This window comes from Trachymyrmex septentrionalis, unplaced genomic scaffold (assembly GCF_001594115.1).
Source record: "Trachymyrmex septentrionalis isolate Tsep2-gDNA-1 unplaced genomic scaffold, Tsep1.0 scaffold158, whole genome shotgun sequence".
Lineage (NCBI taxonomy): Eukaryota > Metazoa > Arthropoda > Insecta > Hymenoptera > Formicidae > Trachymyrmex > Trachymyrmex septentrionalis.
In genome coordinates this window covers 837227-850915 of record NW_017304736.1, presented here as the reverse complement: position 1 = coordinate 850915, position 13689 = coordinate 837227, and the positions used below count along the sequence as shown (strand labels likewise).

Below are 13689 nucleotides of genomic sequence, written 5' to 3'. Positions count from 1 at the left end.
AACCGATCAGGCAAAGTCGATCGTCGATCCATAAATCGGACCGAGCTGCGGGATCGATGGCGAGACGGGCGGGGCAATCGCGCGCCCACACACGCGATTCCTCTCTCGATGTTCACGCAGGAACCACAACGGAGTAGATTATACTTTCGGCCGGAAACTCGCGCGTCACTTACTTAGCGATAATTACAATGATAATCACTATGATCATAGTAGTAATAAGAGCTATTAATCGCGGAGGATGAGCACCGTGCGAACGCGCGCGAGTAGGACAAGATTTTCTCGCTTCCTCCTCGACGCGCAGCACGACGCGCGCAAACTCCTCTTCACGCACACTCTCTCTCTCTCTCTCTCTCTCTCTCTCTCTCTCTCTCTCTCTCACTCTCTCTCACTCCTCTATCTGCAGTATATAAAATCTACAGCGCGTCGTACGTGTTTAAACCTTAAACGTTAAAGAGAACCCGATATCCGGCTGGGATGTCGGACCGGCGCTGAGCCCATGTTCGCTGCTATTTTTCTTTTTTTTTTTTTGTATTTTTTTTTCTTTTTCTTTTTTTCAAAGTTTTCAGACGCGTTTCGTCAGACGAGCACCCTGTATAGCGTATGATTGACATTTGTCTTTTTGGGAGAGAGATATCGGACCTCGCCCGCGTCTTCGGGACGAGCCTGCATTTTATCCTACTTTCATCAGTCGCGCGGGGATTATTTGTCCGTCCCGTCGTCGTCGTCGTCGTCGTCGTCGTCGTCGTCGTCGTCGTCATCGCACGGGATCTTCATCGCGACGACTAAATCGTTCGCTACGTACGAGTACAGAAGATTCGCCAGCCTCTCGTACTACGACAATCGTCGGAACTGTTCTGTCCTGCCGACGAATACGACGATCCGGCCTCGTCGAGGGTCCTCGTTGAGGATCAATCTGTCCGAAGTTGTACGAGCTGGGCAAATTTTCCTCTGTCACGGCATCTTTTCCGCGCTTTGCATCGCACATCGGCGAACTGGCAACGAACACGACGAGACTCCTAGGGGCGTTTTATCGACGGGATATTTCGTGATTTAGCTATTGTCGGTTTGATGTCGGCTGGACGATCGTCGCGGCGCGATGTCGTGACTCGCGCGTGTAACTATAACGGTGTCGCCATGTATCCGGACGACGTGATCGGTTTTAATATTTCCAGTGTATTTCTGGTAGATCTCTCCGGATCCTCGAAATGTTCGCGACAGGTTTCGCTGCACGCTCATGTCCATTCGCGCCCTCGTCCTCGAGCTCAAACGTAATCTCTCACCTGGCAGTAGGGACCAGAGGCTAGACTCGCGGAGGACAGAAAGAAACATGCAGATTTGTAGTAGTGTGGGATTGGATAAAAAGGAGACAGGGGAAAGCCGATGTTGTATATCGATGTTGGATTCCGATTATCTGAACATCTGGGAAACGTCATCTTAGCGTCTGTCTCGTCCTCTTCTCTCTTCAACTCTTCTTCTCGGACTGGGTTCAGCGCAGAACATCCTTCATCGCATTCGTTTCAGCCTCTTCGCCGCCGCCGCCGCCGCCGCCGCCGCCGCCGTCGCACGAACTTCAACGACGTTGAAGCCGTCGCTGTCCTACTGACTTCTAAATTTTTACCCTCTAATGAATTAACTAGCTAGTATACTAAGTTGTTACGGCGGAGAGCGTTGTAACGGTGATTCAACTTGTCACTCCTGATCGTCGAGCGTCCATCGAGTTCACGTTCTCGGACGACATCTGCAATTCAAAGCGACGATATTATGTAATTTCTGAGATAGGAATATATAATAGAATTATTTACCGTGTATACCAATTAATAATGCTAATACTTAAAGAACTATATATAGACTTTATATCGATATATTGCTATTTTAAAATTAATAATTTTATCGCAGCTAAGAGAAAAATGTCTAATACCTCGTACGAACGCAAAAAATGTCTTCTTTTTTCCAAGAAAAAAAACTTACTCTGTTAGTTACGACATAGGGCGCGACTCGTCCAGATTTTCTAGGCTAGGACGTGGGTTAGTATGGCCGGCTGGCGTCCTTGGGCCTCTTCAATTGGACTTTTAATCGTTTCATCCCTATTTGGAAGCCGTTCATCGCTTGGATCGCTGCATGCGCGCTCGCTGGATTATCGAACGACACGAAACCTGAAAATACCGAACGTTGAATCCTGCAGTGTATAACAGATTTTTCATCCCTCATGAAAATCTTCTTTCGATCATATGAAAATATAATCTTCATTTATTGATGTATATAATCGCCAGAAGAGATCGCCAAATACAATTTGTATGACACAGGCATTAATTATTAATAAATGCAGTACAACAAAATAGTAACTCAGTTTTATCATAATGATATTCATAGTCGGAGAAATATATTTATATATGATAAGGAAAAGTATAGGTTTAGCATTTTTAAATACAATAGTTATTATATTTTGAGAGAGGAGTATTGATTATTTGGCAATTAAACAGCAATCTAGGCGAATTAAATCTTCCGTGAAGAATCCGAAAAGAAAAAAGTTTTTGTCCATGAACTGGATATTATCCTGGAAGGAATTATTCATGATAACGGAGACCCTCAGAGAGACCGTTTTCCCAAAAGATCATCACGACTTTCTCGGTTTAAGCCAATTTTCATCATTAAAGTTGATCCCATTTCAATTTCGACATCATGGTGATCTAAACCGCGAGTCTCATCTTCCGCCCACCCATGGTTCTTTGCTTCACAAATTACTTTTATTTTCGGACCAAAGGGCACCCTGATTATTTCAACCCTGATTAGTTTCCAGAAAGTTTGTTGTGAACAAGAGTCAAGTTATATCGAGTTTTCACTGCATAATACATTAAAAAAAGATTCATATAGACACAAATTTTATTCCAATCGCAGTGGTTATAATTATATAGCGAATTTTCGACAGAACTGTTGCGTCAAAGAGTTTTTTCGTTAAATTGATCGCGACGAGGAACGTGCCTTTGAAGGAATACAAACGTTTACACATTTTTTTCCCACCGCGGGCATAATTATGACGTGTCATTGAGAGCCTTATACCTTTTTTGGGGAGGGAATCCGAGTGTCTGAAACAAGAGACAAAATACACGAACGCAAACGTATGAATCGCATGTGGACGAATGTGAAGACCAAGGACCGAACGGACGTGAATGGAATCGTCCAATTATCTGTATCCTCATACTCTCGGATACGATTAATCAAAGGAACGCCAGTGGCTTTTATCCGCATTCTCTGTTTCGGTCCTCTCTGCATAGTCTCTAAAAAAGAACTGTGCAATTTGATTCTGGCTCCATTGAAACGGCATTCATATTCAGTTCATCCGCTAATACGGACGAGACGAATTAAATTTCCATGATTAAACCACCACTCTCTGATTGGAAACGTGTAAAGTCATTTAGAGCACTGTAGTAGAGTCACTGTGTGACTGATCGAAAGTCATAATAATAATCACAGACAGATCCATGTATGTCATGATTATATTTTTACATTCAATAAATTATACGATTTAAAATAAAAATATATTGAAAAATTTTTGCGAGAATATTTGTTTTTTTAATAATATTTTTTCCGATAGCTTTCATCAGAAATAAAAAAAAAATGTTTTAAATCGCATAATTGTACAATATAATAAAAAACGAGTGATATTAAAAATTTAGGTATGATTTCATATTCACTTCCGTTGTTTGGCGATATGTGTGTTTACGTTCTTCGCCCTACCTTGTATAATAGTTGTAAGGATTGAGTCAGATAGACGCATCCTTCGTTGTTGCTAGTCGTTCTGAAATTTGTCCGCAGTTACCGTTGCACTTACCAAAGCATTTACTCTGGTTGGTCGCCCGGTCGATGAAAACTTTGGATGAGATGACGTTGCCAAACGGGAGGAACATCTGCATGAGTTCGCCGTCACCGAACTCCTGGGGCAGGTGGTAGATGAACAGGTTGCAGCCCTCGGGTCCTGAGATAGAGCATCCTACCATATAAATCAGAGCACATCTAAACATCTAAACTTGAAGTATAATACTCAAGTTAGAATGTTAGTTCTGGATGAGTTTTTGTTCTTCGCAAATATAAATGATTCCACGCGAGAGCTTCAACCCGTTAGCGAGGTCGCCAGCGGGTACTGCTTTTCTTTCTGATTACTTTTTTCTTGTCGGTGTCGTCTTTCTTTTTCTTTGATGAATGAAGATGAATCTGCGGCAGACTCTTGACGACAATACCGATTTCTCTCGTCCGTCCGAGTGCGAAATGATGATGACATACAACATGATTTTGTCACCCACGAATGATGCAAAATGACGTGAGCATGAATCAAGCGAGAAGTTAAATTAGACTGCGAGCAAATGGCAAATAATGGTATGAAAATGACCGAATGTTGAGAGCAAAACGATTAGAAAGTCATGAGCATTGTTTCACTCATGATTATTAATAGAAATCTCCCGGTTCAAATAACGTTGAGTATTTATACTTTCAAATATACACACACAACACTGGGATTTACAACACAATGACAGATGAGGTGATGGATGCTGAAATGAGTGAATGGGTATGGATGGTGACGATGATAATGGCGACACACTGATTACGATGGTGCGATACTCCCGTATTTTTGCCAGACACGATAATCCGTCGCCCTACACTTTTTCTATACGGGTACTCTAAATGATACAAATTTGCCGTCACCCTGCACACATCCTCTTCCTACTATCGTACTATATTACATATTAATTATTAGAAATAAAATTAATGCAAATGTTAATGATGTATGAATGTAATATAATTATTGTAAAAGATCATGGGTCACGACCTAGATTTCAAAATTACATTTACAATTTTACATTCCGTACTTTCATATCTTATTTGTAATTTTATCTTATTTGCATTTTTTGCACAATTGATTATCCTACCCTTTCTTCTCTGAAATCGCTTAAGTAGGTCTCTTTTTCGACTTCCGGTGTTAAAATGTCAAAGACATCGAGGTTTAATTTAGGCCGATGAAGAAGATCCCGAGAGTAGAGGCGAAGAGGGAGGGAAGACTACCCGAGCACAACGGCAGTCCAAATAAGGATTTAGCTAATTTCACTGAACTTTATAACTCCGACGTCAATTAGCGGCGATTATGACCGTGGAAACTTCTGCTCTCTTGGCCAGAGCTTCTCCCGGACTAACGGACGCATTTAAGTAATGAGATGGCTGCTACTCAACTTTTAGGGTACTACTCATCGCGACCTGTTCGCCTTTACCCGAAAGATCTTTTGCGGACAGATTCCTCCGGGAATCCCCGGTTGGAATATGCTAGTCGAATCATCGCAGAGCATAATTGTCGATTTTCAACCCAATTACGACTTCCTATGTATGTCGCTTCTGTTCACGATAATATCGCATGACTCGTTGAACGTATTTGCTAGTCGATAAGATTATCATCGCAAATTCCGGCAAAGTTTCAGAATTAATGCGACACAGACAAAATTTTACGACGGTTTTACGAGGATATTTTCATGCGATTCGGAAGTGATTTTCATCGATTGTCCGAGAGTAAAACTTTAATTGCAGTTGTCGCAAATAACGCATCGCGATCAACATTTGCAAAAGTTCGAGTTACAAAACTTGATTCACAAAAGGATAAAACTTTCCTATCCTTGAGCATTACTCTATATGCATTTCTGATAGATGTGTAATCCATACTATCGAAATTTCTAAAGTAATTCGTGCGCGGATCGGAAAGTTGTTCGTACACAACGATCTGCAATTTAAAATGAAAAGAGCGATATTCCGAAACAAATCGTCGATTTAATACAAACTTTTCCGTCAATTATAAATTAATGTTGTTGGGTACTTAGTGCCTCGAGAAATCACAAACCTGTTTTGCGGTTTACGCAAAGAGTGACAAACTCTCCCTCTCTTACGCGAAACGACTTCGTCCTGGTAATAACTCGATCGTGGCTGTCACGCGAAACCCAAATTAGCACGAGTGTCGACGGGTTTCCGGTTCCGACTAGGGAGAGTACGGAGGGGAATTGCGGTGGACGACGAAATCACGAAGAACGAGCCATAAATTAAAGCCCGTCGTCGTGCCGCGCGCGCGATCGTTGATCCTGAAATTGGTTTTCGCCTCTCTAATTGGCACACACGCGGTACGTGCACGCGAATTTAATGAGAACGACTACCTTGTCTACTTCTACGTCTACTTCTGTCGAAAAGTAATAGCGGAACGCGCTGCGTGAAACATCCAAATATTTAAAATTCGCGAATTCATCTCTCTTCGCGCAATGAAATATCTGGCTAAAATTTAACAATGTATAATTTTAATAAAATGTTATGCAACTTTGTATCTATTTTTTTAGAATATATACACAAAATTTATATGCGGAAGAATCATTTTTTTAACAATCTAAATATTACTTTTATTTTTAAAATTACACGAATTTGAGTTTTTCTACGCAAAGTTGAATTATTTTGCTTACATGACCGAACCGTATAACGATATATTTATTTTCGCGAGTGACGGTGTTGCCGATCGCGAAACGGATTCGTGTCGATTTCTCTCTCGTAGATAGAGATTACAAAATCTCGCAATGCACGTATCACCGTCTCGTAGCGAAGCAACAACCAACATTGGTCGACAGCGCAACACCGAGAACAGCCACTGACATCGAGTGCAACGGTGAAACACCGAATTAACGACCAACATCCGAGATACGTTGACGTAAAGAAAAAAAAAAAAGATAAAAGAAGGAAGAGGAGAGCTATCCGCATAACGTTAAAAATATTGTGACACAGTCATGGTCAGAGAGAAGAAATGTATATACGAACACCGAAAAACATCGTGTAAGACGTAGAACACCCAGAACAACGATCAAGGAGCTTAAAGTAACACGGAGCAAGGGTAAACTCGCGAAGCGACAGTCAATAATAGATCGATACCACTGTCATGCAATGATGACAATAACGTCGATTCCCCTTCAGCTCCCTTGGGTTCCGTCCGATATTGCGGCACGCCTAACGACTTTGACATCTAACATAAGTTTCTCCAAAAGATAAAGTGTCTGCACACACACGTTTTCTTTATTTTTACAAAACTTGTATCTAACACAAAAGTTTCCAAGAAGTCAGCAATATGATAAACGTTGCTCTCTTTTGGGGGGGGGAAAAAAAAAAAAAAAAACTTTGGGAACTATTTGTGTTCTCGACAGTGTACTTTACACTTACACACAGAGAAAAATGAGAACAGATATGAAATATATTTCATGTCATTTCAACTATGTAGATTGTTCAAATATATATATATAAAAAAACAAACAAATGTGAGATATATACATCATACGATATAATATTATACAATTTTTTAATAAGAAAGAAATAGAGTGTCATGGGTGATTTTATATTGTAAAATTTATCCTGTCGGGAAATAAAGTTATTAATAATTTTTTAGTAGAGAAGAAGTGAGAAAAATCGCGTTGATAAATACGCGAGATATTTGTCATCACGTACAGGAAATAAATTCGATTAGAGATTTCTCTTACTCCCATCTCGTATACCGCTTACGATTTAGTCGCGGCGCATGGGAAAATGTCAGAACGCATCGACGAGACGAAAAGATCAGGCGGAATGAAAATAGGAACGGGTAGAGACGAGCGAGAGGGGGGGGGGCGGACATAGCGGTCGGAGCAGAGGGTTGAGGCCGGATAAAACGGAGGCGGGGTAGCGCTGTCGCGGTAAACTTTCCATTATCCTGCGATGTAACAACGGATCGCCGGCGGGCGTAGCGGCAAAGTAATTAAAACTTTCGTTTTATTTGCATTATCTCATTGCGAGGCGTCGTATATTCTAATAATGGCGAGTTGTTAATTGCAATTAGGCGTTGGCTCGCTCAACCCTCTTCTAACCCCGGACTTGCCTGGTCGACTTTTTCCCTGCCGTCGGCTCTCCTTCAGTACTTTTCCGCAAAAGATGGCATAGTAAATGACTAGTCCGCACCAATATATTTGAGAGGCGAGACTTGGCTGTCTCTTTGACCGATCTCTTCTTCGACCGACTCTTTCTTGATCTTGACCGTTCTTTTTATTCCGACTGATGGTTTTCTAAGTAATCGCATTTTCATGCAATTTCGCGCTATGGAAATTTGTAATTAAACTCTATCGAATTGAAACATCCGCCTTTGAAGCAACGATCCTCTTTCGATGAAAAGAAAATCTACCAAATACTTGGAATGTTCGAATTGATAAAACTGTAGGATCGAGCATTATTGTATTAAACTAAAAATGACAAACGCGAAAAAAACTAAACGGAACACAAAAGATCTAGATCTTACGATTTACTCAGTCTCTCACTCGTCTTTTTTTTTTTTTTTTTACGCATAATCGGAGCGATAATCGCTGTGCGAGATGTGCAATTACGCTTAATGCCGTCAGCTGCGGTGGCAGCGACGTTAAGAGAAGTCGAAACTCTTGCACCTCGTTGGGCGCCGACGATGGATAATTCGTGTCTGGACGTGTGTACGGGACGTGGAACTACAATCTCAGGTCTACAGACGTTCGTGTTTACAGTCAACAGTTAGACGTTGATGAGAGCGTGTTGTACTTACCTTCCCTCTGCGTGGGTGCCACCGCGGTCATCGGCTGAGGAATAGCCTGAGGAAACTGGCCGTAGACGGCGGGGTAAGCTGCGACAATAACAAATAACAAGTACATCATGAACTGTCCACATCTAGATCTGTGCGTGCCATTGCCTATCCGTTCCCCACATAAACCCTCTTTTTTGTCCTTTTCCGTATTGCGATATCCGCTGTCGGCCGTCGAGCCAGTAAGAGCCAGGGACAGCGCGAGACCGGCGGCAGCCGCCGAACGAATATAGGCGTCGTAATTCAATGCAGCGATAGCGCATACATAATGGACGATGACAGTAATAAAAGCCGAACAGTCCAATAAACGTCAACAGATTCAACAGAAATTGCGCTGCCATCGCTGGACAGATTACAATGGCGTAATTTATGACCGCGCGTTTCGGAACACGTCGGGAACACGTAAATCGGACGCGACCATTTATTCTTGCGATTTGCCGAAGATTCGTCGCGAGGGGGGAAAGGTTGAAGCGTCAACATTAAGAGGATATTAAAGGAGGATAAAGAACGCGGAGACACATTTCTGCGTCGTTCTGGGGAGCACGAGAAATGCAATTCGAATTATGCGAGTTATTCCAGTGCTCGATATTAATGACAGATTCTGCGATCGCTTTGGAATGGCAAGTCTCTCTCGAGAATGAAGCTTTTTGAACTTTAATTTAGATAACATCCATCCAATTCAAGTGAATTTTATTATTTATTCGAAAAAATTACCTCTCTCGAGACGTGATTATCAAGTGTGCGTTCCAAGTGCGCGAGAAATGCTGATGAATATAACAAATGCTGATCTCCAGCAAAATTTTCTCTGCAAAACTGTTATTTCTGGAAGATCCCGCATAATCTTATCGTTAATGCGAAATATGGAAATCGTGCTTCTACCCGAGTGGCCTGTTTGCCCCTGTAAAAGCGAGCGGTGTAGAAGCGACTCACTGATACGAAAGCTCGTCTCGTACAGACGATTCTAGCCGGCATTCATCACGGCGTTTCTGCCGACAAGGGTATTCGTCTCTCAACGTTCTCACCATACCGCGCGACTTTCAACACGATACTTTTGTACGCGAAACTGTCGCAGCCTGGGCGAAAATGCAGCGTTGTACTGTGCGTCCGTAGTGCGTCATTAGCCGACACCAGATATTTCTTCAAAGCCGATTCTTGAAACGACGTGCCTCATTAAAATGGGATACGGGAGAGACCTTCTTAGCGCAATGATGTAGCAAAAGTCGTCTAGGCGCAACTGTACAGAATATCCCGTTGCAATTTGCGAAATTAAACATTTAAGCAATCGAGAAAGGAACGTCCCGAGACAAACAACGTTAAAACGGAAGATTTCGCAGAGAGGACATACGATTCGTACGGAATAAAGTTCTGAAATTGGAGAGACATTATCGTAAAAGCGTTTGCTTAATATCGTATTACAACGAATCGACGGGAGATCTCATTATAACAAGCTTTTTGTTACTATGAGATTTTATAACGTCTCGTATTAATGTTGACACACCGTCAATACATTAACGATTATTCGATGTAATGAAATTCTAAGATAACAAAATTTTATTTAAAAGCGCTTAATAAAATTTGCCGTAATTCTATATTTAACGAAATTAGAGAAAAAAAAAAAAAAAACGGCCGTATCGATCAATAGGTATCAATATCACTTCTGATCGACGAGAATCGAAATGCGAAATATTTCACATTAAACAGAAGTGCCAGTTATATTTTAATTCGCAACGCGATCTCTGCGTACGTTTGATGACAATTGGTTAGTCTGTAAATTTGGACCTCGGTATAAACGCTCGAGCCCAGCATTATACCGATCGCTACACGCGACGTGGCAGAAAGCAAGTACGTCGTTATTAATTATAGCTTGATAAATATTTAAAATGCTCGTGATTGATACCTGTTTGTGACGGATAGGCGGAGCGTGCGCGCGGGTTACGCTCTCAGATCGGCAGAGGCGAATTTTCGCCCCGGAATTAATTATTTCCGTGCAAACATCGCTTTAATATATTCCGATTGACGTTACCCGAGGCCCCCCCCCCTCCCCGCCGGTGCGCGCGATGGATCAACGTTTGGCGTATGAAATAAATACGCCATCATACGTCGGGGCCGCGTCACGCTCAGATAGAGGTACGCCGTTATTCCGGGATTGCTTTTTTTCCACTCGCTGATCTCGATGGCGTATGTGTACTCTGGCCGAAAATACATAGAAAAAAATATACCGCTTTTGAGTCCTCGGTAAATACGACTCGGTACCGACGCGGTGCTCGCGCGCTCTCGGTACGCGCGATCTATACGTTTGTTATGACTCGAATTTGTTGAATTTCCGCCGATACGCTGGTGGTACATTGAGAGAGGGACACGAAGGGGCGGATTGATCGCTGACACGGGTGAGAATAAATGATATCCCCTTTCTTCTCATTATTCGCGATTGTACTTTCGATAAGCGGACAACGATATCCGATCGAATCCGGGGTAAACGCGGAATTTGTTAAACGCCCACCCACCCTTCCCTTCCTCTCCCGTTACTGAGAGTGATTGGAATGTAATAGAAGTATAGGTCCATCGAGGCGCTGATTATCCGTGAAACGAGATCATCCATTTTGTGCCAGGCTTTATCGGGTCATAATTTGCACCAATGCGCTGCACTTTGACGCTACAACGTCGACGGTCGACGGCGAATAATTCGCCATTGGCGTTGGTGAGGGAGCATGCACGAGAGGAGACGACGTGTAAACGTTTAAAAACTACAATATAATATGTACACGAAGTACATTTAGAAGGACATCGAAGTACATCGTAGCACCACAGCAGAAGCAGTATAGAACGAAACGTTGACGCGCACACGATCATGTATGACGTGTACGGTGTGTATGTGTGTATATACGCATGCGACCATAGTTGCATGCAAACAACCAGCAACGCGATCAGCGAAATCGAATTTTTTCGTAGGTAAGTGCTCCGACGGCGCCCGGATAAAAGCCACGTAAACGTTGGACGTTCTCTGATGCATTTTTTCCCTTTACATACAGACAATCTCCATCTCACGGCCACGCGCACGCATTTTTCGACCCGCTCAAGATCGCGATGGGCAACATCCGGGCGAGACGAGTATATTCAAAGTGTTATCTAGCGCGTGCGAAAACTGATGCCGCGAACGTCGCGATAATGCGAAACGTTACGATAATACGAGATTATGAAACGACGCTAAAATACACATTTGTGAATTAATTTTAAGTTTACGGAGAAAGAACTTCTGTTCTGTCTCGTAAAAAAATTTCCGTTCGTAAAAAATAATATATAAAAAAAAATCTATCTTATGTTTATAATAATTTATTTTACGAAATAACAATATGAACACAGTTGAATATAATTTTTAATTTTTTACGATACGCTTGTACAGTAATTTACAATCGATTGACATTAAATGATATTATTCGATTCAAAATAAACTCTACGGAGACGAATGATGGACAAACGTATGTCTCACGTTGCATCTATTTTTACTTCGATAATACCCGTGAGTCTGCTTCGGTGGAGCTGGATGGACGAAACGCGCTACAATCATTGTACGGAAGACACGGACAGGGTAGACAGCACCTTGACAAGCCGTAGAGATAAAAATTGAAGCTGGGGAAACACTTACCGGCCACTCCAGCATAAGCCTGCATTCCAGGATACGCGGCGGCATGCTGAAGTGCCGCCTCCCCGTTGGCCAACCCCTGCGCTGGAATGGACAGATGGAGGGCATCTACACTTCAGTAAGCTCAGCTCTTATCGGGGAGAGGGGCCTAGCCTAGAGGCCCCTGTCGCAATACCCAGTAGGCCAATCAATACCGCTCGATATTTCCACTGACTATATATACTCGACTAGTAATAAGTACTCGAATGGCGATAAAGGACGACGACTAATAAAGGATCGACTATAAGAATGATTATACGTCGTGAAATTCATTGCTCTTGCAGACGCAGAGTCCCCGATTTATAAATAATATTTTAAAAATTTATCAATGTTATATACGGTTCACTTAATCAATAGTCATACGACTATTTTTATCGTTAATTTTCTGATGCGTCTTGTTGAACGTCGAACGTAAAGACCAGTCCGAGAGACCTCGAGAATAATCGTAAGATAAATGTAAAAAGAAAAGAATCTCAGTTTGAATGTGTACTTACTAACACTCACATACTTTACTTACTACAAGTTTAATTGTTCATTACTTGAATTGAGTCACTCTTGTGTAAACATAAATCTCGCCCTTAGCAAGAGCCAGTGAAGCCCCGCATTGGTGCTAAGTCTTCCGCACATGGACCCCCCCCCCCCTGTCGTCGTTAATTTCAGCTCTCCTCGCAAATAAACGTCAACGAATGTAACGGCGCTTCCTCACCGAAGTAACGGAAGAGTATGACGTGCGAGTACCGCCCGGCGTACTTGGCATGGTACTTGGCCTGCGCGAAGTTATTTACATCCCCGTGGAATAATAAAGTCTGTTGCCGATTGGCCGGGTATTGCGCAGGGGCGGCACGCTGCGCCTGAGTTGATACTCACGTCCCGCATAAGTCTGCGGTATTCCGTTGGTGTAGACACCTGGATCCGAACCTGCTGGCTGGCCGTTCGGCGTTTGAGCGGCCATGTTAAAATTCGGCATCGTTGGCGACGGTAACGACGGTAGCGCTCCGTTAACCGGTTGCCCTGTGCCGGTACCTACGAGCAAACCTGATCAGTACACACCGGTTACCATCTTGCACTTTCAACACCAACCACGATCGTCCTTTATACGAAGCATCTCTGATCGGAACGCAGTCTCTAATTTTTCCTCCTCTATTCTTTTTTTTTTTTTTTTTTCATTTTTCTCTGCTATAAATATAACATTGATTGTGGGAAAAAGACTGTTAATGATCCGTATGTCTCGCAAGGCATTTGAAGTATCGAACACACTACGTTGGGTTGATTTTAAAAATCAGAATGTTATACCGAGTTAATATCATCATAGAACTGGATTCGGTCAAAGAGTTACGTTTAATTTTTTTTCTCTCTCTCTCTCTCTTTGTACTAG

The 13689-nt window shown here is 42.4% G+C and overlaps 1 protein-coding gene across 15 annotated transcripts in view; it reads right to left on the bottom strand.

The window, feature by feature from the left end:
* Positions 1–759: 759 nt before the first annotated feature.
* LOC108745901 (CUGBP Elav-like family member 4) overlaps positions 760–13689 on the bottom strand; it is a 636703-nt gene continuing 623773 nt past the window's right edge. For 8 of the 15 annotated variants that reach the window (XM_018482320.1, XM_018482318.1, XM_018482309.1 and 5 more), the window contains 6 exons: positions 13182–13349; positions 12279–12383; positions 8600–8677; positions 3830–3988; positions 1969–2153; positions 760–1738 (listed from right to left, as the gene is read on the bottom strand). In XM_018482320.1, the coding sequence (XP_018337822.1) occupies positions 2026–2153; positions 3830–3988; positions 8600–8677; positions 12279–12383; positions 13182–13349 (638 nt within the window). In that variant the 3' untranslated portion in view covers positions 760–1738; positions 1969–2025. The remainder of the gene's footprint in view (positions 1739–1968; positions 2154–3829; positions 3989–8599; positions 8678–12278; positions 12384–13181; positions 13350–13689) is intronic. The other 7 variants (XM_018482312.1, XM_018482323.1, XM_018482313.1 and 4 more) reach the window with 5 other exon arrangements.